This window comes from Salmo salar, chromosome ssa01 (assembly GCF_905237065.1).
Source record: "Salmo salar chromosome ssa01, Ssal_v3.1, whole genome shotgun sequence".
NCBI lineage: Eukaryota > Metazoa > Chordata > Actinopteri > Salmoniformes > Salmonidae > Salmo > Salmo salar.
In genome coordinates, this window is record NC_059442.1 from 103,875,182 (window position 1) to 103,902,936 (window position 27,755).

General features: G+C 48.1%; 1 protein-coding gene across 5 annotated transcripts in view; it reads left to right on the forward strand.

Moving 5' to 3' along the window:
* LOC106593427 (lysosomal cobalamin transport escort protein LMBD1) overlaps window positions 1-27,755 on the forward strand; it is a 202,154-nt gene that overhangs the window by 93,574 nt on the left and 80,825 nt on the right. For 3 of the 5 annotated variants that reach the window (XM_045687124.1, XM_045687128.1, XM_045687125.1), the window contains 3 exons: window positions 24,258-24,383; window positions 25,505-25,573; window positions 27,400-27,483. In XM_045687124.1, coding sequence (XP_045543080.1) covers window positions 24,258-24,383; window positions 25,505-25,573; window positions 27,400-27,483 — 279 coding nt within the window. The remainder of the gene's footprint in view (window positions 1-24,257; window positions 24,384-25,504; window positions 25,574-27,399; window positions 27,484-27,755) is intronic. The other 2 variants (XM_045687126.1, XM_045687127.1) reach the window with 1 other exon arrangement.

The following is a 27,755-nucleotide window of genomic DNA, read 5'->3' on the forward strand; positions in this document are numbered from 1 at the left end:
ACACCCCTGCTACCACTACTGCTGCTGGTACCACTACTACTACTACTACTACTACTACTACTACTAATACTACTCTACTACTACTAGTAATACTACAGTGTAGTCTTAGCCTAAGGTGAACACTATCTATTTGACTAAATATTTGGTTCAATGAATTTCGTTAGAGTCGTGTTAGAGAAGAGAGAACATGTATGAATCACAGCATCTTAGAGACCTACAGATGCTCTCAGTGATTGAGGGGCCTTTCAGTATTAGTAATGCTTTGTGATTCTAGGAATGTGGCATTCAATCACTCACATTCGCTGTCGTCTCTCACCTGAGAGTGCTGGGGGCTTTTGACGTGATGTATATGCACGCTCCGCCGTTGCACTTGTTCGCCCCCTATTTATACATGTCAGGCTCAGGGGCCATTTAATATAGGCCTGTATTTTGATTCCCTCAGCATACTGTAGCTGTCCCAGGTTTTTCTACCAGATAAGAGAAATTGACTGTGCCCTAACACTCCTTAATGTTGTCTATTTTTCATGGCTGCTATCATGGTAACTAGTCTGTGAACTGAACATGTCTGGAGGGGGTGGGATGGTGGTGTCAGTGTGAGAGGGGAGCAACACACACACACACATACATACGGAAGTTTACATACACTTAGGTTGGAATCATTAAACTCGTTTTTCAAGCACTCCACAAATTTCTTGTTAACAAACTATAGTTTTGGCAAGTCGGTTAGGACATCTACTTTGTGCATGACACAAGTAATTTTTCCGACAATTGTTTACAGACAGATTATTCCACTTATAATTCACTGTATCACAATTCCAGTGGGTCAGAAGTTTACATACACTAAGTTGACTGTGCCTTTAACATCTTGGAAAATGATGTCATGGCTTTAGAAGCTTCTGATAGGCTAATTGACATGATTTGAGTCAATTGGAGGTCTACCTGTGGATGTATTTCAAGGCCTACCTTCAAACTCAGTGCCTCTTTGCGTGACATCATGGGAAAATCAAAATAAATCAGCCAAGACCTCAGACAAAAAATTGCAGACCTCCACAAGTCTGGTTCACCCTTGGGAGCAATTTCCAAACACCTGAAGGTACCACATTCATCTGTACAAACAATAGTATGCAAGTATAAACACCATGGGACCACGCAGCCGTCATACCGCTCAGGAAGGAGACGCGTTCTGTCTCCTAGAGATGAACGTGCTTTGGTGCAAAAAGTGCAATTCAATCCCAGAACAACAACAAAGGACCTTGTGAAGATGCTGGAGGAAACGGGTACAAAAGTATCTATATCCACAGTAAAACGAGTCCTATATTGACATAACCTGAAAGGTCGCTCAGCAAGGAAGAAGCCACTGCTCCAAAACCGCCATAAAAAAGCCAGACTACGGTTTGCAACTGCACATGGGGACAAAGATCGTACTTTTTGGAGAAATGTCCTCTGGTCTGATGAAAAAAAATAGAACTGTTTGGCCGTAATGACCATCGTTATGTTTGGAGGAAAAAGGGGAATGCTTGCAAGCTGAAGAACACCATCCCAACTGTGAAGCACGGTGGGTGGCAGCATCATGTTGTGGGGGTGCTTTGCTGCAGGAGGGACTGGTCCACTTCACAAAATATATAGCATCATGAGGATGGAAAATTATGTGTATATATTGAAGCAACATCTCAAGACATCTGTCAGGAAGTTCATGCTTGGTCGCAAATGGATCTTCCAAATGGACAATGACCCCAAGCATACTTCCAAAGTAGAGGCAAAATTGCTTAAGGACAACAAAGTCAAGGTATTGGAGTGGCCATCACAAAGCCCTGACCTCAAATCCTGTAGAAAATGTTTGGGCAGAACTGAAAAAGCGTGTGCGAGCAAGGAGGCCCACAAACCTGACTCAGTTACACCAGCTCTGTCAGGAGGAATGGGCAAAATGCACCCAGTTTATTGTGGGAAGCTTGTGGAAGGCTACCTGAAACATTTGACCCAAGATAAACAATTTAAAGGCAATGCTACCAAATACTAATTGAGTGAATGTAAACTTCTGATTTGGCTAAATAATGAATGAAGTTCATGGTTTCAGGTATTCAATTTATTGTCAAATGTCACATTTTTTTTCTTAGAATGCACTAATATATTTTCTTATTGTATCTGGATTTTCCACCACAAAAATGTTAAATTAAAGACAGTTATGTGTGTCATATTTGCATAAATGCACCAGGTGTATTTGCATATATTAATAATTGAACATCAAGGGGTGGAGCTAGGCTGCAACCACCAAACAACTGCTCTGTCTACTCTACCTGCGCTGACCTGCGCTGTCTAGACTGCCTCATTAATTACTGTTGTCACGTTCTCAGGCATTATTAAACAAGTATGTCAAGGAAGATACCCATGGGATTTAAAATCAAAACGCTTGGCTATTACACCTATCTAAACATACTTTAAATTGTTTGTGAGATCAGATATAATATCACTATCATCCCAGTCTTCATTTTTGGAAGTTTCTTTCATTTCAGCGCATCTAACTAGTAATCATTCCAACTATATTAAATTATAACTTTTTTCAATTCACTTTTTTCAAAAAATGAAAACATCAAAATGAAGTTCAGTTCTCTTTCTTGTGATGTTCAGTAAGTGTCAGAGGGTGCGTTAAATCCCAAGAGGAAGCATGAGCGTTCTTATAGAATCAACGGAAAGACGATGTATCCCGTTGAGCCCATTACAGCCATTACTAGGTGTGTTTGACAGGTCATTACAAACATTTCCACGGTCGCAACGTTAACGGGAAAAAAACGACAGACACGAGTATGAAAGAGTCGCAGGAGTAAAAGGAAAGCAATCAATCCAGCGAGATTTAAGTGACAAGTGGATTTTGCACCCCTCAAACACAGGAAATAGACAGATCCTCAGGTGGGATGCGCGTTGCTACACACACACACACACACACACACACACATATATATAAATAAATATAAATAATGCCTTTAATGCTGTTATTCAAGTAATGACATGTCGTCCCCCATTGAAAGCAGTCCAGGCCTCTTTGTATAAACAATACACAGTCACATAGATTGAGTTTCTAAAGAGCCTATCTCTCTTTAAAGATGTATGATCCTGCTCAGCAGGGATTTAACCCCACTGTTCTGTTCTCTCTGCTTCACTTTACTTTCTTACTGTCCTTCTTTAAAGAGTGGATAATTACACTGGCCACTTTTTATTTTTATTTAACCTTTATTTAACTATTAGTCAGTTAAGAACTAATTCTTATTTACAATGACGGCCTACCCCGACCAAACCCTAACCCGGACGACGCTGAGCCAATTGTGCGCCGCCCTATGGGACTCCCAATCACGGCCGGTTGTGATACAGCCTGGAATCAAATCAGGGTCTGTAGTGACGCCTCTAGCACTGAGATGCAGTGCCTTAGACCACTGCACCACACGGGAGCTTCTGGAGGATAGAGATGTTGCCTGCGTTCCAAATGGCACCTCATTCCCTATTTAGTGCACTACTTTTGACCAGAGCCTAAAATAGTGCCCTAAGTCATATAGGGAATAGGGTGCCATTTGGGATGCAGACGTTGCTGGTCTTTCCAGCTTTGCTGGGTTGTGACCCCATGTTGTTAAAGAGCCTTGGGGAGAGAGGCCTGCAGGAAATCAAATCTCCCAACAAGCTTTGTGTTTTGATGTGCTGTGTTGTGATGCTGAGTCAATCACACAAATAGGCTTCCTTGTGGGAGACAAATCAGAGGCTGGGAGTTCTCTCTTTCATTCTCTCTCTTTTTCTTTCTATTTCTCTCTGTCTCTCTGTCTGTCTATCTATCTATATCTATCTATCTATATCTATCTATCTATCTATCTATCTATCTATCTATCTATCTATCTATCTATCTATCTATCTATCTATCTATCTATCTATCTATCTATCTATCTATCTATCTATCTATCTATCTATCTATCTATCTATCTATCTATCTATCTATCTATCTATCTATCTATCTATCTATCTATCTATCTATACTGCTCAAAAAAATAAAGGGAACACTTAAACAACACATCCTTGATCTGAATGAAATAAATAATCTTATTAAATACTTTTTTCTTTACATAGTTGAATGTGCTGACAACAAAATCACACAAAAATAATCAATGGAAATCCAATTTATCAACCCATGGAGGTCTGGATTTGGAGTCACACTCAAAATTAAAGTGGAAACCACACTACAGGCTGATCCAACTTTGATGTAATGTCCTTAAAACAAGTCAAAATGAGGCTTAGTAGTGTCGTGTCTTTGGCTATGCCGGATTAAGTGATATGACATGCTAACTTATAAAATGATTTCTCTGTAATTAATATTACCTGATTAAGCTAATCATGTAAATGTAATTAACTAGAAAGTCGGGGCACCACGGAAGAACGTTTATAGAGCCGTTATCTTCCGAATAAACTCTTAAAATACTTTGTAATATTTTACATCGATAGCAGTCAATATTAACCCTTATCTTATTTTCAGTCTCATAATGAAAGTTGTAAATTCTTGGCTATCTTCACGAACCCTGGCTAACAAGTTGAATCAGCAATACAAAATTGGGTTTAATTATTTATTTACTAAATACCTAACTAATCACACAGAATTACAAATACACAGAATACAATGATGTCATACAGAATTCACCCCTGGTGAACGGAACCTGTATCATGGCTGGTTACACAAAGGAAAGGGGGTTGGGCTTGAATGAAAGAGCGGGAAGATTTAGGAACACAGAAACAGCAGCTATGCCATCGTAAATACATTATCTTATGCATTCTAAATTACCGCCCATTTGGAAAAGGAAAATGCAATAAATATTTACTCTGAGCTGCGCTTCGGTAGATTGGTCGTAGATGCTGGCCGGGTTGGCCAACAGATCTCCCTGTTTTCGGAAGAATGCCAATGGTGGTCAATTGGATACGTGGTGGTATCTTCGTCTGGTTGTTAGACTGGATCCATCGTCCGTCCTTTCCTAGCCCACGTTAGCAGCGGCCGCTGCTAACTCAACGGCTAGGAAGTATCACTTCTGTAGTGAATAAGCTCAAAGTTCATACCATTCGCCATCAAAGCTCACGCCGAGGTTGGCTTAGTTCTGTCCTTGACATGTGTGTCCTTCTAACGTAGAGGCTGCAGACCTCCCGTACTGGAACAACCTGGTTATCTTTTCGTCAAAGGCTTATATAGTGGAGAGGGGGAGGGAGGTGTTTCATCGTTTATAACCCCTGTCTCTTCACAGGGTTGGGCCACTGATCAAGCAGGGCACTTTCCTTATGAAAACCCAATTCTCTCATTTGGAAGCTAAAATTATATTTAATCTCCTAACAAACAATTTCAATATCAAACATTTCAATTGCATAACAATTCCATGTTACTCTGATAACTAGAGAGTGTATACTTTCTCAGGTACCGTTTATGTCGTCCTGTCATCAGTCATAATGTCTCAGATGACAACCGAACTGACATACATACTTATTACGTTATCAAGCATATTTCCAACTGATTTTATTACCGAAATATGGTTCCTTTCCCCATTTGTTTGATGTTCCCAGACTCTCTATATTTAACAGGACAGCAGTCCTTCAGTAGGGTCAGTAAGAGAGGGGAAGGGAGAAAGGTAGTTATGGGGGGGGGTCATAAACCTTACCCACAGGCCAACGTCATGACAGTAGTGTGTGTGGCCTCTACGTGCCTGTATGACCTCCCTACAACGCCTGGGCATGCTCCTGATGAGGTGGCGGATGGTCTCCTGTGGGATCTCCTCCCAGACCTGGACTAAAGCATCCGCCAACTCCTGGACAGTCTGTGGTGCAACGTGGCGTTGGTGGATGGAGCGAGACATGATGTCCCAGATGTGCTCAATTGGATTCAGGTCTGGGGAACGGGCGGGCCAGTCCATAGCATCAATGCCTTCCTCTTGCAGGAACTGCTGACACACTCCAGCCACATGAGGTCTAGCATTGTCTTGCATTCGGAGGAACCCAGGGCCAACCGCACCAGCATATGGTCTCACAAGGGGTCTGAGGATCTCATCTCGGTACCTAATGGCAGTCAGGCTACCTCTGGCGAGCACATGGAGGGCTGTACGGCCCCCCAAAGAAATGCCACCCCACACCATGACTGACCCACCGCCAAACCGGTCATGCTGGAGGATGTTGCAGGCAGCAGAACGTTCTCCACGGCGTCTCCAGACTCTGTCACGTCTGTCACGTGCTCAGTGTGAACCTGCTTTCATCTGTGAAGAGCACAGGGCGCCAGTGGCGAATTTGCCAATCTTGGTGTTCTCTGGCAAATGCCAGCACAACCCCCACCTGTGGACGTCGGGCCCTCATACCACCCTCATGGAGTCTGTTTCTGACCGTTTGAGCAGACACATGCACATTTGTGGCCTGCTGGAGGTCATTTTGCAGGGCTCTGGCAGTGCTCCTTCTGCTCCTCCTTGCACAAAGGAAGAGGGAGCGGTCCTGCTGCTGGGTTGTTGCCCTCCTACGGCCTCCTCCACGTCTCTTGATGTACTGGCCTGTCTCCTGGTAGCGCCTCCATGCTCTAGACACTATGCTGACAGACACAGCAAACCTTCTTGCCACAGCTCGCATTGATGTGCCATCCTGGATGAGCTGCACTACCTGAGCCACTTGTGTGGGTTGTAAACTCCGTCTCACGCTAACACTAGAGTGAAAGCACCGCCAGCATTCAAAAGTGACCAAAACATCAGCCAGGAAGCATAGGAACTGAGAAGTTGTCTGTGGTCCCCACCTGCCGAACCACTCCTTTATTGGGGGTGTCTAGCTAATTGCCTATAATTTCCACCTGTTGTCTATTCCATTTGCACAACAGCATGTGAAATTTATTGTCAATCAGTGTTGCTTCCTAAGTGGACAGTTTGATTTCACAGAAGTGTGATTGACTTGGAGTTACATTGTGTTGTTTAAGTGTTCCCTTTATTTTTTTGAGCAGTGTGTATATATATATATATATATATATTGCTCTCTCTCTCTCTCTCTCACACCCTTTTATCTTCTGTTCACCCTCTCTCCTCTCTCTCCTCTCTCTCCTCTGTTCATAGGGAGAGAATGCTGCAGAATCCCCTACTCTCCTTCACTCCTCTCTCCTCTCACCCTGGTCTCTCCATACTGTAGTCCTCTCTCCTCTCACCCTGGTCTCTCCATACTGGAGTCCTCTCTCCTCTCACCCTGGTCTCTCCATAGTGGAGTCCTCTCTCCTCTCACCCTGGTCTCTCCATACTGGAGTCCTCTCTCCTCCCACCCTGGTCTCTCCATACTGGAGTCCTCTCTCCTCTCACCCTGGTCTCTCCATAGTGGAGTCCTCTCTCCTCTCACCCTGGTCTCTCCATACTGGAGTCCTCTCTCCTCTCACCCTGGTCTCTCCATAGTGGAGTCCTCTCTCCTCTCACCCTGGTCTCTCCATACTGTAGTCCTCTCTCCTCTCACCCTGGTCTCTCCATAGTGGAGTCCTCTCTCCTCTCACCCTGGTCTCTCCATACTGTAGTCCTCTCTCCTCCCACCCTGGTCTCTCCATACTGGAGTCCTCTCTCCTCTCACCCTGGTCTCTCCATACTGGAGTCCTCTCTCCCTCTCCTCCCACCCTGGTCTCTCCATACTGGAGTCCTCTCTCCTCTCACCCTGGTCTCTCCATACTAGAGTCCTCTCTCCTCTCACCCTGGTCTCTCCATACTGTAGTCCTCTCTCCTCTCACCCTGGTCTCTCCATACTGGAGTCCTCTCTCCTCTCACCCTGGTCTCTCCATAGTGGAGTCCTCTCTCCTCTCACCCTGGTCTCTCCATACTGTAGTCCTCTCTCCTCTCACCCTGGTCTCTCCATACTGTAGTCCTCTCTCCTCTCACCCTGGTCTCTCCATACTGGAGTCCTCTCTCCCTCTCCTCTCACCCTGGTCTCTCCATACTGTAGTCCTCTCTCCTCTCACCCTGGTCTCTCCATACTGGAGTCCTCTCTCCCTCTCCTCTCACCCTGGTCTCTCCATACTGTAGTCCTCTCTCCTCTCACCCTGGTCTCTCCATACTGTAGTCCTCTCTCCCTCTCCTCTCACCCTGGTCTCTCCATACTGGAGTCCTCTCTCCCTCTCCTCTCACCCTGGTCTCTCCATACTGTAGTCCTCTCTCCTCCCACCCTGGTCTCTCCATACTGGAGTCCTCTCTCCTCTCACCCTGGTCTCACCATACTGGAGTCCTCTCTCCTCTCACCCTGGTCTCTCCATACTAGAGTCCTCTCTCCTCTCACCCTGGTCTCTCCATACTGGAGTCCTCTCTCCCTCTCCTCTCACCCTGGTCTCTCCATACTGTAGTCCTCTCTCCTCCCACCCTGGTCTCTCCATACTGTAGTCCTCTCTCCTCCCACCCTGGTCTCTCCATACTGGAGTCCTCTCTCCTCTCACCCTGGTCTCACCATACTGGAGTCCTCTCTCCTCTCACCCTGGTCTCTCCATACTAGAGTCCTCTCTCCTCTCACCCTGGTCTCTCCATACTGTAGTCCTCTCTCCTCCCACCCTGGTCTCTCCATACTGGAGTCCTCTCTCCTCTCACCCTGGTCTCTCCATACTGGAGTCCTCTCTCCCACTCCTCTCACCCTGGTCTCTCCATACTGGAGTCCTCTCTCCTCTCACCCTGGTCTCTCCATACTGTAGTCCTCTCTCCTCTCACCCTGGTCTCTCCATACTGGAGTCCTCTCTCCTCTCACCCTGGTCTCTCCATACTGGAGTCCTCTCTCCTCTCACCCTGGTCTCTCCATAGTGGAGTCCTCTCTCCTCTCACCCTGGTCTCTCCATACTGGAGTCCTCTCTCCTCTCACCCTGGTCTCTCCATAGTGGAGTCCTCTCTCCTCTCACCCTGGTCTCTCCATACTGGAGTCCTCTCTCCTCTCACCCTGGTCTCTCCATACTGGAGTCCTCTCTCCTCTCACCCTGGTCTCTCCATAGTGGAGTCCTCTCTCCTCTCACCCTGGTCTCTCCATAGTGGAGTCCTCTCTCCTCTCACCCTGGTCTCTCCATACTGGAGTCCTCTCTCCTCTCACCCTGGTCTCTCCATACTGGAGTCCTCTCTCCTCTCACCCTGGTCTCTCCATAGTGGAGTCCTCTCTCCTCTCACCCTGGTCTCTCCATACTGGAGTCCTCTCTCCTCTCACCCTGGTCTCTCCATACTGGAGTCCTCTCTCCTCTCACCCTGGTCTCTCCATACTGGAGTCCTCTCTCCTCTCACCCTGGTCTCTCCATAGTGGAGTCCTCTCTCCTCTCACCCTGGTCTCTCCATACTGGAGTCCTCTCTCCTCCCACCCTGGTCTCTCCATAGTGGAGTCCTCTCTCCTCTCACCCTGGTCTCTCCATAGTGGAGTCCTCTCTCCTCTCACCCTGGTCTCTCCATACTGGAGTCCTCTCTCCCTCTCCTCCCACCCTGGTCTCTCCATAGTGGAGTCCTCTCTCCTCTCACCCTGGTCTCTCCATACTGGAGTCCTCTCTCCTCTCACCCTGGTCTCTCCATACTAGAGTCCTCTCTCCTCTCACCCTGGTCTCTCCATACTGGAGTCCTCTCTCCTCTCACCCTGGTCTCTCCATAGTGGAGTCCTCTCTCCTCTCACCCTGGTCTCTCCATACTGGAGTCCTCTCTCCTCTCACCCTGGTCTCTCCATACTGGAGTCCTCTCTCCTCTCACCCTGGTCTCTCCATACTGGAGTCCTCTCTCCTCTCACCCTGGTCTCTCCATAGTGGAGTCCTCTCTCCTCTCACCCTGGTCTCTCCATACTGTAGTCCTCTCTCCTCTCACCCTGGTCTCTCCATACTGGAGTCCTCTCTCCTCTCACCCTGGTCTCTCCATAGTGGAGTCCTCTCTCCTCTCACCCTGGTCTCTCCATACTGGAGTCCTCTCTCCTCTCACCCTGGTCTCTCCATACTGGAGTCCTCTCTCCTCCCACCCTGGTCTCTCCATACTGGAGTCCTCTCTCCTCTCACCCTGGTCTCTCCATAGTGGAGTCCTCTCTCCTCTCACCCTGGTCTCTCCATACTGGAGTCCTCTCTCCTCTCACCCTGGTCTCTCCATACTGGAGTCCTCTCTCCTCTCACCCTGGTCTCTCCATACTGGAGTCCTCTCTCCTCTCACCCTGGTCTCTCCATAGTGGAGTCCTCTCTCCTCCCACCCTGGTCTCTCCATACTGGAGTCCTCTCTCCTCTCACCCTGGTCTCTCCATACTGGAGTCCTTTCTCCTCTCACCCTGGTCTCTCCATAGTGGAGTCCTCTCTCCTCTCACCCTGGTCTCTCCATACTGGAGTCCTCTCTCCTCCCACCCTGGTCTCTCCATACTGGAGTCCTCTCTCCTCTCACCCTGGTCTCTCCATACTGGAGTCCTCTCACCCTGGTCTCTCCATACTGTAGTCCTCTCTCCTCTCACCCTGGTCTCTCCATAGTGGAGTCCTCTCTCCTCTCACCCTGGTCTCTCCATAGTGGAGTCCTCTCTCCTCTCACCCTGGTCTCTCCATACTGGAGTCCTCTCTCCTCTCACCCTGGTCTCTCCATACTGGAGTCCTCTCTCCTCTCACCCTGGTCTCTCCATAGTGGAGTCCTCTCTCCTCTCACCCTGGTCTCTCCATAGTGGAGTCCTCTCTCCTCTCACCCTGGTCTCTCCATACTGGAGTCCTCTCTCCCTCTCCTCTCACCCTGGTCTCTCCATACTGGAGTCCTCTCTCCTCTCACCCTGGTCTCTCCATACTGGAGTCCTCTCTCCTCTCACCCTGGTCTCTCCATAGTGGAGTCCTCTCTCCTCTCACCCTGGTCTCTCCATACTGGAGTCCTCTCTCCTCTCACCCTGGTCTCTCCATACTGGAGTCCTCTCTCCTCTCACCCTGGTCTCTCCATACTGGAGTCCTCTCTCCTCTCACCCTGGTCTCTCCATACTGGAGTCCTCTCTCCTCCCACCCTGGTCTCTCCATAGTGGAGTCCTCTCTCCTCCCACCCTGGTCTCTCCATACTGGAGTCCTCTCTCCTCTCACCCTGGTCTCTCCATACTGGAGTCCTCTCTCCTCTCACCCTGGTCTCTCCATACTGTAGTCCTCTCTCCTCTCACCCTGGTCTCTCCATAGTGGAGTCCTCTCTCCTCTCAACCTGGTCTCTCCATAGTGGAGTCCTCTCTCCTCTCACCCTGGTCTCTCCATACTGGAGTCCTCTCTCCTCTCACCCTGGTCTCTCCATACTGGAGTCCTCTCTCCTCTCACCCTGGTCTCTCCATACTGGAGTCCTCTCTCCTCTCACCCTGGTCTCTCCATACTGGAGTCCTCTCTCCTCTCACCCTGGTCTCTCCATACTGGAGTCCTCTCTCCTCTCACCCTGGTCTCTCCATACTGGAGTCCTCTCTCCCTCTCCTCTCACCCTGGTCTCTCCATACTGTAGTCCTCTCTCCTCTCACCCTGGTCTCTCCATACTGTAGTCCTCTCTCCTCTCACCCTGGTCTCTCCATACTGGAGTCCTCTCTCCTCTCACCCTGGTCTCTCCATACTGGAGTCCTCTCTCCTCTCACCCTGGTCTCTCCATACTGGAGTCCTCTCTCCTCTCACCCTGGTCTCTCCATACTGGAGTCCTCTCTCCCTCTCCTCTCACCCTGGTCTCTCCATACTGGAGTCCTCTCTCCTCTCACCCTGGTCTCTCCATACTGGAGTCCTCTCTCCTCTCACCCTGGTCTCTCCATACTGGAGTCCTCTCTCCTCTCACCCTGGTCTCTCCATAGTGGAGTCCTCTCTCCTCTCACCCTGGTCTCTCCATACTGGAGTCCTCTCTCCTCTCACCCTGGTCTCTCCATACTGTAGTCCTCTCTCCTCCCACCCTGGTCTCTCCATACTGTAGTCCTCTCTCCTCTCACCCTGGTCTCTCCATACTGGAGTCCTCTCTCCTCTCACCCTGGTCTCTCCATACTGGAGTCCTCTCTCCTCTCACCCTGGTCTCTCCATACTAGAGTCCTCTCTCCTCTCACCCTGGTCTCTCCATACTGGAGTCCTCTCTCCTCTCACCCTGGTCTCTCCATACTGGAGTCCTCTCTCCTCTCACCCTGGTCTCTCCATACTGGAGTCCTCTCTCCTCTCACCCTGGTCTCTCCATAGTGGAGTCCTCTCTCCTCCCACCCTGGTCTCTCCATACTGGAGTCGTCTCTCCCTCTCCTCTCACCCTGGTCTCTCCATACTAGAGTCCTCTCTCCTCTCACCCTGGTCTCTCCATACTGGAGTCCTCTCTCCTCTCACCCTGGTCTCTCCATACTAGAGTCCTCTCTCCTCTCACCCTGGTCTCTCCATACTGTAGTCCTCTCTCCTCTCACCCTGGTCTCTCCATACTGGAGTCCTCTCTCCTCTCACCCTGGTCTCTCCATAGTGGAGTCCTCTCTCCTCTCACCCTGGTCTCTCCATACTGGAGTCCTCTCTCCTCTCACCCTGGTCTCTCCATAGTGGAGTCCTCTCTCCTCCCACCCTGGTCTCTCCATAGTGGAGTCCTCTCTCCTCCCACCCTGGTCTCTCCATAGTGGAGTCCTCTCTCCTCTCACCCTGGTCTCTCCATACTGGAGTCCTCTCTCCTCTCACCCTGGTCTCTCCATAGTGGAGTCCTCTCTCCTCCCACCCTGGTCTCTCCATAGTGGAGTCCTCTCTCCTCTCACCCTGGTCTCTCCATACTGGAGTCCTCTCTCCTCTCACCCTGGTCTCTCCATACTGTAGTCCTCTCTCCTCTCACCCTGGTCTCTCCATACTGGAGTCCTCTCTCCTCTCACCCTGGTCTCTCCATACTGTAGTCCTCTCTCCTCTCACCCTGGTCTCTCCATACTGGAGTCCTCTCTCCTCTCACCCTGGTCTCTCCATACTGGAGTCCTCTCTCCTCTCACCCTGGTCTCTCCATACTGTAGTCCTCTCTCCTCTCACCCTGGTCTCTCCATACTGGAGTCCTCTCTCCTCTCACCCTGGTCTCTCCATAGTGGAGTCCTCTCTCCTCTCACCCTGGTCTCTCCATACTGTAGTCCTCTCTCCTCTCACCCTGGTCTCTCCATACTGGAGTCCTCTCTCCTCTCACCCTGGTCTCTCCATACTGGAGTCCTCTCTCCCTCTCCTCCCACCCTGGTCTCTCCATACTGTAGTCCTCTCTCCTCTCACCCTGGTCTCTCCATACTGGAGTCCTCTCTCCTCTCACCCTGGTCTCTCCATACTGTAGTCCTCTCTCCTCTCACCCTGGTCTCTCCATACTGTAGTCCTCTCTCCTCTCACCCTGGTCTCTCCATACTGGAGTCCTCTCTCCTCTCACCCTGGTCTCTCCATAGTGGAGTCCTCTCTCCTCTCACCCTGGTCTCTCCATACTGTAGTCCTCTCTCCTCTCACCCTGGTCTCTCCATACTGGAGTCCTCTCTCCTCTCACCCTGGTCTCTCCATACTGGAGTCCTCTCTCCCTCTCCTCCCACCCTGGTCTCTCCATACTGTAGTCCTCTCTCCTCTCACCCTGGTCTCTCCATAGTGGAGTCCTCTCTCCTCTCACCCTGGTCTCTCCATACTGGAGTCCTCTCTCCTCTCACCCTGGTCTCTCCATACTGGAGTCCTCTCTCCTCTCACCCTGGTCTCTCCATAGTGGAGTCCTCTCTCCTCTCACCCTGGTCTCTCCATAGTGGAGTCCTCTCTCCTCTCACCCTGGTCTCTCCATACTGGAGTCCTCTCTCCTCTCACCCTGGTCTCTCCATAGTGGAGTCCTCTCTCCTCTCACCCTGGTCTCTCCATAGTGGAGTCCTCTCTCCTCTCACCCTGGTCTCTCCATAGTGGAGTCCTCTCTCCTCTCACCCTGGTCTCTCCATAGTGGTGTCCTCTCTCCTCTCACCCTGGTCTCTCCATACTGTAGTCCTCTCTCCTCCCACCCTGGTCTCTCCATACTGGAGTCCTCTCTCCTCTCACCCTGGTCTCTCCATACTGGAGTCCTCTCTCCTCTCACCCTGGTCTCTCCATACTGGAGTCCTCTCTCCTCTCACCCTGGTCTCTCCATACTGGAGTCCTCTCTCCTCTCACCCTGGTCTCTCCATACTGGAGTCCTCTCTCCTCTCACCCTGGTCTCTCCATACTGGAGTCCTCTCTCCTCTCACCCTGGTCTCTCCATACTGGAGTCCTCTCTCCTCCCACCCTGGTCTCTCCATACTGGAGTCCTCTCTCCTCTCACCCTGGTCTCTCCATACTGGAGTCCTCTCTCCTCTCACCCTGGTCTCTCCATACTAGAGTCCTCTCTCCTCTCACCCTGGTCTCTCCATACTGGAGTCCTCTCTCCTCTCACCCTGGTCTCTCCATAGTGGAGTCCTCTCTCCCACTCCAGCCCAGCCTCCAGTCCTCACCACAGCCTCTCTGTGTTTCTACAGGGTCCATGTGATTTATCACTGCAGCTGTGTTATTATTCTGCATGATTAACCTAATGGAACCTAAGTGACAGGTCCCGTATCCTCCATGACAATGCAGGGTTTATTTATCACTAGTGTTAGTGCCGAGGTGGCCACTCCCCCCTTAATTCAAACAACGGGCCCTGCCCAGGGTGTATATAAACTGTGCTATGTAACTCCCTAACACTGCTGGTCTGCTCTCTCTCTCTGCTACAGCCCAGGGTGTATATAAACTGTGCTATGTAACTCCCTAACACTGCTGGTCTGCTCTCTCTCTCTGCTACAGCCCAGGGTGTATATAAACTGTCCTATGTAACTCCCTAACACTGCTGGTCTCTCTCTCTCTCTGCTACAGCCCAGGGTGTATATAAACTGTGCTATGTAACTCCCTAACACTGCTGGTCTGCTCTCTCTCTCTGCTACAGCCCAGGGTGTATATAAACTGTGCTATGTAACTCCCTTACAAAGCAGCTCTCTCTCTCTCTCTCTCTCTCTCTCTCTCTCTCTCTCTCTCTCTCTCTCTCTCTCTGCTACAGCCAGTCCCAGACTGGTGAATACACTTTAACTAAATTCAAGAGTAAGCAAGTTGTAACCTGCACAACAGTGTTTTTCGGCCAACACAACACTTTCTGAGGCGTGAGCAAATTAATATTTGACCACAGCAGATGCAGAATGGAGCGATCACCTATTATGTGGATCTAACCAGGGCCTTCTGGCTACTGTTAGAGGCCAGAGAACGTATTCACTGTGTCTCAGAGTAGGAGTGCTGATCTAGGATCAGTTAAGCCTTTTAGATCATAATGAATAAGATCATATGAACAGGGGGGACCCGGGTCTTTATCCACAAGGCATCTCAGAGTAGGAGGGCTAATCTAGGATCAGTTAAGCCTCTTAGATCATAATCAATAAGTGAGATAGGCACCTGATCCTAGATAACTGGCATCTCTGTTCTGTTCTGTACCTGATCCCAGATCACTAGCCTCTCTGTTATGTTATGTACCTGATCCTAGATCACTCGTCTCTCTGTTATGTTCTGTACCTAATCGTAGATAACTAGCCTCTCTGTTCTGTGCTTGATCCTAGATCACTAGCCTCTCTGTTCTGTTCTGTACCTGATCCTAGGTCACTAGCCTCTCTCTTCTGTTCTGTACCTGATCCCAGATCACTAGCCTCTCTGTTATGTTATGTACCTGATCCTAGATCACTCGTCTCTCTGTTATGTTCTGTACCTGATCCTAGATCACTCGTCTCTCTGTTCTGTGCCTGATCCTAGATCACTAGCCTCTCTGTTCTGTTCTGTACCTGATCCCAGATCACTAGCCTCTCTGTTCTGTACCTGATCCCAGATCACTAGCCTCTCTGTTCTGTACCTGATCCCAGATCACTAGCCTCTGTTCTGTACCTGATCCCAGATCACTAGCCTCTCTGTTCTGTTCTGTACCTGATCCTAGATCACTAGCCTCTGTTCTGTTCTGTACCTGATCCTAGATCACTAGCCTCTGTTCTGTTCTGTACCTGATCCCAGATCACTAGCCTCTCTGTTCTGTACCTGATCCTAGATCACTAGCCTCTATTCTGTTCTGTACCTGATCCTAGATCACTAGCCTCTCTGTTCTGTACCTGATCCTAGATCACTAGCCTCTCTGTTCTGTACCTGATCCTAGATCACTAGCCTCTCTGTTCTGTTCTGTACCTGGACATAGTAGCTGTTGACATCACAGACACATGTTCAACCATGACCTCAACTAGTGTAAGTCACACTGCATGTTCTCAGCTAAGCAAAGCCTACGGTCAATCAATCCCGATGACATCATCATTAGACCTGTGTTTATGCCCTCGCTGTACTTTAGCACTTCAACAAGTTATGGTACTTTACTGTCTATCTATCTAGCTTGTGAATGACATGAAGGATGCAGACTTTTCATGTCTGATAAAAACACATCTCACACTGTATCAAACCATTGAAAAGGATGGTGATGGCATTAGTATAGTCTTATAACCATGATAATCAAAACCATCAATGTTCTATTCCTATTTCCCTATATAATGCGCTACGTTTGACCAGGGCCCATACACTGTGTATGTAAGAAATAGGGTCCCATTTGGGACGTAGGCTGAGTGAGTCTGCCTCTCACCTTAGTACAATGGTATTATGTTGCTGCTACCTACACAGTGACATATCACTGGTTTATGTTGCTGCCATCTTCACAGTGACATACCACTGGTATTATGTTGCTGCTACCTTCACAGTGACATACCACTGGTATTATGTCGATGCTGCTACCTACACAGTGACATACCACTGGTATTATGTTGCTGCTACCTACACAGTGACATACCACTGGTATTATGTTGATGCTGCTACCTTCACAGTGACATACCACTGGTATTATGTTTCTGCTACCTTCACAGTAACATACCACTGGTATTATGTTGCTGCTACCTACACAGTGACATACCACTTGTATTATGTTGCTTCAACCTTCACAGTGACATACCACTGGTATTATGCTGCTGCTACCTACACATTGACATACCACTGGTGTTATGCTGCTGCTACCTACACAGTGACATACCAATGGTGTTATGCTGCTGCTACCTACACAGTGACATACCAATGGTATTATGTTGCTGCTACCTACACAGTGACATACCACTGGTATTATGTTTCTGCTACCTTCACAGTGACATACCAATGGTATTATGTTGCTGCTACCTTCACAGTGACATACCACTGGTATTATGTTGCTGCTACCTTCACAGTGACATACCACTGGTATTATGCTGCTGCTACCTTCACAGTGACATACCACTGGTATTATGCTGCTGCTACCTTCACAGTGACATACCACTGGTATTATGCTGCTGCTACCTTCACAGTGACATACCACTGGTATTATGTTGCTGCTACCTTCACAGTGACATACCACTGGTATTATGTTGCTGCTACCTTCACAGTGACATACCACTGGTATTATGCTGCTGCTACCTTCACAGTGACATACCACTGGTATTATGTTGCTGCTACCTTCACAGTGACATACCACTGGTATTTTGCTGCTACTACCTTCACAGTGACATACCACTGGTATTATGTTGCTGCTACCTTCACAGTGACATACCACTGGTATTATGTTGCTGCTACCTTCACAGTGACATACCACTGGTATTATGTTGCTGCTACCTTCACAGTGACATACCACACACAATCTGATACCTACTTCTTGTAAACAAGCCACACGCTCCTGTTACGTTGCTTGTTTCATAATATTTGACTTGGATTCTGTGGGTGTAGGTCCAAATCCATAAAAAATAGTTCATAGGTTACATTTCAACCTGAACCACTCCAAAATGTATCTATCTCTCCTAAATGAATTTATTTCTCCGACAGATTTTTGGGAAATTCCATGAAAATGCTACGCCGTTTATCGAACCACTCACTCTGTGAATCAGTGCTCGTTTAATACGCCTTCGGGTTCCATTTCACCTTTCAGATGACATTACAATGAAAATGATCGGCACAGTGACTTTTTAATCCGTCTATTATATTTCCATATGCATATGGCAGTATATCACAGTCCCAGACTACCCGACTCTGTGTTCCACTGAGGTAGTTGCATATCGGAGTAGACGAGGGCCGTCACCAGCGGAGGCTGCTGATGGGAGGACAGCTTATAATAATGGCTGGAACGGAGTCAATGGAATGACATCATACCATGTGTTTTGATGTATTTCATATCATTCCACTAATTCCACTCCAGCAATTACCACGTGCCTGTCCTCCCCAATTAAGGTGCCATCAACCTCCTGTGGGCCTCATCCAGTCCTGTACGGTGGCCATATTAGGACATCCTTAGCCTCAAGTGGATTGACTCAAGCAGGGGTGAGGGCTCTGGGGTGAAGTTTCCTGTAGATACAGATCAAGGATCAGTTTAATGTCCCCCACTCCTAACCTGAACCACTAGTGGGGAAAGTGCCAGGTCATCCTCTGGGGGAAACTTCACCCTACAGGTCTAATGGTGTCTGAAAACCAGCAGTCTCATGTGTCTGATCACTGAAGTCCTCTCTTGCTTGATTTAAAAGCCTGGCTAGCACAGTGACTTATGGCTCTGATGCCCCCCCTCCTCTCTCTCCTCCTCTCCCCTCCTTCCATCCTTCCCTCGCTCTTACATCGCCGGCGTTAAGACGCTGATGGGGGAAAGAACAGGTGAGGAGATTCATTTCTTTGGATCTAATCAGAGGCCAGTAAATTGACCTGGGATAGACCAGGGCTTCTGGGTGAATTAGAGAGGGAGGGTACATCCCAAATGGTGTCCTATTGCCTATAAAGTCAACTACTTTTGACCAGGTCATTTAGGGCTGTGGTCAACATTAGTGTACTATATAGGGGAAGGATGCCCTCTGGGACACATCCAGGGAGGTTGTCACTTTTAAACTTTTTATTTTAATATTCCTAACTGTATTGTACCGCAGGGATCATCAACTAGATTGAGCCGCGAACCGATTTGTTTCTGGAGCGGATGGTCCGGGGTCCGCAGCATAATTACTAGTTATTTGTAAGCTGGCAAATGGACAGCGAGAAACCCAAACAAATATGTTTCACTAAAATATAACAATTTCAAACCATGCTTACATTTGCATACCATCCCATGTGTCTCTCTATTATGCTTGGGAATACTGGGGAACAGATTTCTTCAATTAAAATCATTAGCTGATTTCCTGGTGTTTTTAGTGTATGTCCAATAATTATTATTTTTTGCTCAAAAAACTTGGAGGGTCAAATAAATCCATGGGCTGCTTAGAGAGACCCGCCCCTCCTCTCCTAAGAGAGACCCCCCCCATCTCCTCTCCTAACAGAGACCCCCCTCTCCTCTCTTATCAGAGACCTCCTCTCTTATCAGAGACCCCCTCTCCTCTCCTTTCCGAAGAGAGACCCCCCTCTCCTCTCTTATCAGAGACCGCCTAACAGAGACCCACCCTCTCCTAACAGAGACCTAAGAGAGGCCCCCCCTCCTCTCTCCGAAGAGAGATCCCCCCCGCTCCTCCCCTAAGAGAGATCCCCCCCGCTCCTCCCCTAAGAGAGATCCCCCCGCTCCTCCCCTAAGAGACCCCCCCCGCTCCTCCCCTAAGAGACCCCCCCGCTCCTCCCCTAAGAGACCCCCCCCGCTCCTCCCCTAAGAGATCCCCCCGCTCCTCCCCTAAGAGAGATCCCCCCGCTCCTCCCCTAAGAGAGATCCCCCGCTCCTCCCCTAAGAGATCCCCCCGCTCCTCCCCTAAGAGATCCCCCCTCTCCTCCCCTAAGAGAGACCCCCCCGCTCCTCCCCTAAGAGACCCCCCGCTCCTCCCCTAAGAGATCCCCCCGCTCCTCCCCTAAGAGAGAGCCCCCCGCTCCTCCCCTAAGAGAGAGCCCCCGCTCCTCCCCGAAGAGAGATCCCCCCGCTCCTCCCCTAAGAGACCCCCCCGCTCCTCCCCTAAGAGAGACCCCCGCTCCTCCCCTAAGAGATCCCCCCGCTCCTCCCCTAAGAGATCCCCCCGCTCCTCCCCTAAGAGATCCCCCTCTCCTCCCCTAAGAGATCCCCCCGCTCCTCCCCTAAGAGAGATCCCCCCGCTCCTCCCCTAAGAGATCCCCCCACCGCTCCTCCCCTAAGAGAGACCCCCCGCTCCTCCCCTAAAGAGATCCCCCCGCTCCTCCCCTAAGAGATCCCCCCGCTCCTCCCCTAAGAGAGATCCCCCCGCTCCTCCCCTCAGAGAGAACCCTCCGCTCCTCCCCTAAGAGAGCCCCCCGCTCCTCCCCTAAGAGAGCCCCCCGCTCCTCCCCTAAGAGATCCCTCCGCTCCTCCCCTAAGAGATCCCTCCGCTCCTCCCCTAAGAGATCCCTCCGCTCCTCCCCTAAGAGAGATCCCTCCGCTCCTCCCCTAAGAGATCCCCCGCTCCTCCCCTAATAGATCTTCCCGCTCCTCCCCTAAGAGACCCCCCCGCTCCTCCCCTAAGAGACCCCCCCGCTCCTCCCCTAAGAGACCCCCCCGCTCCTCCCCTAAGAGAGATCCCCCCGCTCCTCCCCTAAGAGAAATCCCCCGCTCCTCCCCTAAGAGATCCCCCCGCTCTTCCCCTAAGAGATCCCCCCGCTCCTCCCCTAAGAGAGATCCCCCGCTCCTCCCCTAAGAGTGATCCCCCGCTCCTCCCCTAAGAGATCCCCCCGCTCCTTCCCTAAGAGATCCACCCGCTCCTCCCCTAAGAGAGCCTCCCCCCCCGCCCTAACAGAGACCAGAGAAGGGGACAAAGAGGTGTCTTGTGCCTGGGGTCCGGTCCCTTCTCAATAGCACTCCCTCCCTCAATCAGATAGCTCTCTTTAAGATTCCAGCCAATGATTACACTCTCTCAATATCTACAGACACTTCTATGCTAAAAGTCTCTCTGTATTTTCTACTGTTATTTGTCATGTGTTTTTCCAATGGGTTTAACTCCACCCCCCTCTAGTACTTGTGACTCATGTCAGAGGGTTACAGCTCTGGGCTGGAGAGGAAAAGAGTCAAGGCACCTGTGTCGGTCGGTCGCTTTGGGTTTGTATTTTTCTCATGTTAAGGAGGCAGCACATCGGAGAAGAAGGGATGTGCTTCTCTCTCTCTCTCTCTCTCTCTCTCTCTCTCTCTCTCTCTCTCACACACACTCCTAGGGATGTGAACAGGGGGACAGGTTCTTCTTTTATGAGCGAGCTGCTTGGTATTCGGGACATGCTTCGGCCTTAAGAGGCCCCGTGATTCATTGCAGGAGGTGCGACACAGCCCCTAGCAGAGATCCATCCACCACAGAAGCTAGGACTAATAATAGGTCTGGCCCTGCCTCATGCCTTCATCCCCTGATGCTCTCCTGCTCTCTCCCTCTAATGTCACCTAACACTCACCAGCCAGTAAAATAGTTTTTTTGTGGGGGAAAAAGGACTTCAGAGTGATCCAGCATTTCCCTTTTCAGCCTCGGAATGAAACCTTCAATGGAGAGAGGAGGTCGTCAGCCTCTCTTGGCGGTGTGAAGGTGTAATCTCACAAAACGCTCTTTTGTTTTATTATGAAATAGCTGGTAAAATGGCAGCGCCCAGGTTGGTGTTTACACGCAGTACTTGAGTGTGTGTGTGTATGTGTTTGGCATGCCCTTCATTTATTCTCAACATGTATTGATTGGCCGCTGAGCAGGGTATTGGAGAGAGAGATTGCCCTCGCCTCTCATTTTTGATGTTGTTCAAGCATGCTGTATTGTGCCTGCCAGGTGCCTCACTCCACCTCTGCTCCGGCAACACTCTGAATGGGATGTGCTACTGAGCACCCTGAGTCCTTTCTCTCTTTCCTATCCTTTCCCCTCTTTTCTCTCCTTTCCCCTATTTTCTCTCCTTTCCCCTCTTTTCTCTAATTTCCCCTATTTTCTCTTCTTTCCCCTCTTTTCTCTCATTTCCCCTATTTTCTCTTCTTTCCCCTGTTTTCTCTCATTTCCCCTATTTTCTCTTCTTTCCCCTGTTTTCTCTCATTTCCCCTCTTTTCTCTCATTTCCTCTCTTTTCTCTCATTTCCTCTCTTTTCTCCCCTTTCCTCCCCTTGCCTCTTATTTCCTCTTTCCTCTCATTTCCTCTTTTCTGTCCTTTCCCCTTTTCTCTCATTTCATCTCTTACCTAGTTTTCTCTCATTTCCTCTCCTTTCCTCTTTCCTCTCATTTTCTCTCCTTTCCTCTCTTTTCTCTCCTTTTCTCTCATTTCCTCTTTTCTGTCCTTTCCCCTCTTTTCCTTTCCTCTCTTTTCTCTCCTCTCCTTTCTTCTCCTTATCTCTCATTTCTCCCCTTTTCTCTCATTTCCTCTTTTCTGTCCTTTCCTCTCTTCTCTCCTTTCCCCTCTTTTCCTTTCATTTCCCCTCTTTCCCCTCTTTCCACTCCTTTCCTCTCCTTTCCTCTCATCTCCTCCTTACCTCTCCTCTCCTTTCCTCTCCTTAATTCTCCTCTCCTTTCCTCTCCTTTCCTCTCCTTACCTCTCCTCTCCTTACCTCTCCTTACCTCTCCTTACCTCTCCTTACCTCTCCTTACCTCTCCTTTCTCTCATTTCCTCTCCTTACCTCTCCTTACCTCTCCTTTCCTCTCCTTACCTCCCCTTTCTCTCCTTTCCTCTCCTTACCTCTCCTTTCCTCTCCTTACCTCTCCTCTCTTTTCCTCTCCTTTCCTCTCCTTACCACTCCTTTCCTTTCCTCTCCTATCCTTACCTCTCCTTTCTCTCCTTTCCTCTCCTCTCCTTACCTCTCCTTTCCTTTCCTTTCCTTACCTCTCCTTTCCTCTCCTTACCGCTCCTCTCGTCTCCTCTCCTGTCCTCTCCTTTCCTCTCCTTTCATCTCCTGTCCTGTCCTCTTCTTCCTCTCTTTCTGCTCTTTTCCTGTCTTTTTCTCTCTTTATTTAAGCAAGAGGAATTTGTCTATTGATGTGTTGCAACAGTCCTTATTCAAATAACAGCTGATTTGCTGTTTTTAAAAAGCTATTCCCCCAACGTCCTTTCTTTTTTTATTTCTATTAGTTTATTCATTGTCTCTGTGAATGCTGGAGTGTTCCTCTCTCCTCAGTGCTGTCACTGGGGGGCACTGTTAGGCTGTAAATATCGTCCGGAGCTGCATAGAATGAGAGAGAGAGACAGAAGCCTACATGTCATTTCTCTACACACAAAATGGTTGCTGGCTGCAGATTCACACATAAGCCGCGTGCAGCACAATTGCGAATTGCACCATTTAAAGAATGACATGGAGCCGGAGGGGTACAGCTGTAACGTGATATAGCTGTGTGTGTCTGTGTTATTGCTCCCTATACATCTCCACTCTGTACATTCATGCGTCATGGAGTTTGGGTAGTAGGGGGTAGGTGTGTTCACGTGCTACAGATTCACAGACATTAACGTTACATTAAAGGGCCTTGACACCACTGTAATAATGTGATTGAAACGGTCTGTTTCATGGCTGCGTCCCAAATGGCACCATATTCCCTACATAGTGCACCCCTGTGGGCCCTGGTCAAAAGTAGTGCACTATACCTAATGGAGTGCTGTTCGGGACACGGGGGCTTTGTGATTGTTTCAACTGCTGATTGGCTCTTTAACAGGTGTATGTAATGTCAGTGTAGTAATATGGTATTGAAACATCAGTTTTTATTCATTCTCTACAGGCGTATGGTTTGCAGTGGTGGAAAATGTACCAAATTGTCATACTTAGTAAAAGTAAAGATACCTTAAAAGAAAATGACTCAAGTAAAAGTGAAAGTCACCCAGTAAAATACTACTTGAGTAAAAGTCTAAAAGTATTTTGTTTTAAATATACTTAAGTATTAAATGTAAATGTAATTGCTAAAATATACTTAAGTATCAAAAATTCCTTATATTAAGCGAACCAGACAGCACGATTTTCTAGATTTTTTTTAATGTATGGATAGCCAGGGGCACACTTCAACACTCAGACATCATTTTCAAACAAAGCATTTGTGTTTAGTGAGTCCTCAGTAGGGATGACCAGGGATGTTCTCTGTTTAGTGTGTGAATTGGACCATGTTACTGTCCTGCTAAGCATTCTAAATGTAACTAGTACTTTTGGGTGTCAGGGAAAATGTAAGGAGTAAAAAGTACATTATTTTCTTTAGGAATGTAGTGAAGTAAAATTAAAAGTTGTCAGAAATATAAATAATTAAGTAAAGTACAGATACCCAAAAAAACGACTAAAGTAGTACTGTAAAGTATTTTTACTTAAGTACTTTACACCACTGATAGTATGTCAGTGCTGCTGTTGAACCAGTACTGTTATTGAAACGTGTGTTTTTTTTCATTCTCTACAGGCGTATGGTATGTCAGTGCTGCCGTTGAACCTGATTAAAGGAACACGCAGTGTGGTGTACGAGCGTCTGGAGAACACTGAAGATATTGAAGAGGTTGAAAACCAGATGGAAAAGATCAAAGCCAAGGTGAGTCTCAGTTATCACCAACGCTGAAAACCCTACAGCTGCATATCTGTTGTGGTGAAAATGTTGTTGTTTTGGGGGGTTAAATAAGGATGGGATGGAATTGGTTATGACCTCTGGCTGCAAGGAATGTGTAAGGAATGTGGAGGTTGATGACTAAAAGCCAGTCTGCCATTGGTCCGTGTTGTAGGTGATGCCACAGAGCTGATGTGAGCTGGTGGCATGCAGCCACACCTGGGTTCAAATACTATTGGAAATCATTTCAAATGCTCTATTTAAGCTTGATTGAGCTTTACTGAGCTTGCATAATTATAACATGTGACAAAGGGTGTTAAAAAACAGAGAGGGGCGTCTCCTCACTCCCCTATCAAAACCCCTTCCTTCCAGAGTCAGACTGTTGAAACTGTAGAACACCTGCAGTCCTCTCATACCTTCAGACTGTTGAAACTGTAGAACACCTGCAGTCCTCACATACCTTCAGACTGTTGAAAATGTAGAACACCTGCAGTCCTCTCATACCTTCAGACTGTTGAAACTGTAGAACACCTGCAGTCCTCTCATACCTTCAGACTGTTGAAACTGTAGAACACCTGCAGTCCTCTCATACCTTCAGACTGTTGAAACTGTAGAACACCTGCAGTCCTCTCATACCTTCAGACTGTTGAAACTGTAGAACACCTGCAGTCCTCTCATACCTTCAGACTGTTGAAACTGTAGAACACCTGCAGTCCTCTCATACCTTCAGACTGTTGAAACTGTAGAACACCTGCAGTCCCCTCATACCTTCAGACTGTTGAAACTGTAGAACACCTGCAGTCCTCTCATACCTTCAGACTGTTGAAACTGTAGAACACCTGCAGTCCTCTCATACCTTCAGACTGTTGAAACTGTAGAACACCTGCAGTCCCCTCATACCTTCAGACTGTTGAAACTGTAGAACACCTGCAGTCCCCTCATACCTTCAGACTGTTGAAACTGTAGAACACCTGCAGTCCCCTCATACCTTCAGACTGTTGAAACTGTAGAACACCTGCAGTCCCCTCATACCTTCAGACTGTTGAAACTGTAGAACACCTGCAGTCCTCACACGCTTCCTCTTTGTCTGTTCGTGTGTTTGTCTCCAGTGTGAGGACGGGCGTCCTCTGTCGTCGCGGGACCGTCGTAACCTCCAGGAGTTTGAGGACAAGCTACAGGTGTGATTGTTGTTCAGATTCAGAGTGTTTAATAGTCACATGTTCAGGGTTACAGGTGTGATTGTTGTTCAGATTCAGAGTGTTTAATAGTCACATGTTCAGGGTTACAGGTGGGATTGTGGTTCAGATTCAGAGTGTTTAATAGTCACATGTTCAGGGTTACAGGTGGGATTGTTGTTCAGATTCAGAGTGTTTAATAGTCACATGTTCAGGGTTACAGGTGTGATTGTTGTTCATATTCAGAGTGTTTAATAGTCACATGTTCAGGGTTACAGGTGTGATTGTTGTTCAGATTCAGAGTGTTTAATAGTCACATGTTCAGGGTTACAGGTGTGATTGTTGTTCATATTCAGAGTGTTTAATAGTCACATGTTCAGGGTTACAGGTGTGATTGTTGTTCAGATTCAGAGTGTTTAATAGTCACATGTTCAGGGTTACAGGTGGGATTGTTGTTCAGATTCAGAGTGTTTAATAGTCACATGTTCAGGGTTACAGGTGGGATTGTTGTTCAGATTCAGAGTGTTTAATAGTCACATGTTCAGGGTTACAGGTGGGATTGTTGTTCAGATTCAGAGTGTTTAATAGTCACATGTTCAGGGTTACAGGTGTGATTGTTGTTCAGATTCAGAGTGTTTAATAGTCACATGTTCAGGGTTACAGGTGGGATTGTTGTTCAGATTCAGTGTTTAATAGTCACATGTTCAGGGTTACAGGTGTGATTGCAGGGTACAGTAGAAATCTTAGGCTCCGAGCTCCACCATGCAGGACTAAGTGAAATAAAGTCATGAAAAGGGTCCTAAATACAATAGAAATAGCAGTGTAAATTCAGAACTGTAGCAGGGATGATGAATACATGTCCATTAGGGTGCAGGCAGTGTAAAGACTATGACCATAGAGGAGGTGGGGGGACCAAGTCAAATAAAAACTATACAAATGCATTAGATTTTTTGAAATCTATAATATGCATATTAACAACTGCAACGGTGATTAATGCCGTTGTGGTGGGGGCAGAGTAAAAGTCTGTTGGGTGTCCCTAGGGGGAGCAGCAGGTAAGTGACCGTTGAGGTGGTGTGGGGAGAAAAGGGTAATGTGCAGTGGAGATTGCGTGGTCCATGGATCTGTCAGGGCGGAAGGTGAACTGGAGACGGTCCAGTGTGTTGGGGAAGGAGGAGTTGATCTGATCCTTGACTAGCCTCTAGAAGCACTTCAGGATGACGGAAGTGAGTGCTATTGGTCGATAGTCATTCAGTTGAGTTACTTTTCCTTTCTTGGAACAGGGATGATAGTGGCCGGCAGTCTTGCGAGGGTTAACACGTTCAAATGACTTCCATAGGTCCTCAGTGTAGACCACGGTGTCCTCGGGGGCTCTCCTTGGCAGCACAGGGTCATTGTGTTGAAAACGGTGTTCAGCTCCTCCGGTAGGGTGGCCTTGGTGACCTTAATGTGGCTGGATTTCTTTTTATACCCCGTGACCTTTAGGAGCCCCTGTCACGTACGCCTTGTGTCCGACCCGCTGAATTGCTCCTCTACTTTGTCCCTATACTTGGGTTTCACCATCTTGATCCATTTGCGTAGGTTGTATTTGTACTGTTTAACCAAACTATTGTCCCCGGTCAGCTTGCCCTGTTTATAAGCATCTCTCTCTGTTTCAATTTGTTTATATAACAATTAAAAAACCAGACATCCAAGACAAGATGCATAAGTATTAACACTGAGGATGGAACAAAGTCCTTTCTGGCGCAGACAAGGCCCATTTCTCTCAGGGCTTAACTGGTTCTTTAGGGAACAACAGGACATTGAGAGTTGTTTTCATTGAGGTCCTTTAGGTGCTCCAGAGGAGAGGCAGGCACCTGGAGATAGCAGAGAGTCACTGCTGCACCAAGGTTGGATCTGCTCTCAGACCACTCAAGGTGAGACACACACACACTTTCAGGTCCCCATCTAACCAGAAGCTGGTCTGTCATTTAACTTTTCACTTTGAGAAGTTAAATGGATTTTCCGGTTCCAATACGGTGTTACGTGTTACATCGGAGATTAAAGAGATATTGAACAATCAATATTCCAGAAGTGTGCTGATAATGTAACACTGTCATCTCTCTTTACCGGCTGGAAAGACACACACACACACAGCAGTCCCGGCTGACAGTGATGAAGGACTATGCTCATCATGTCATCTGGTCCG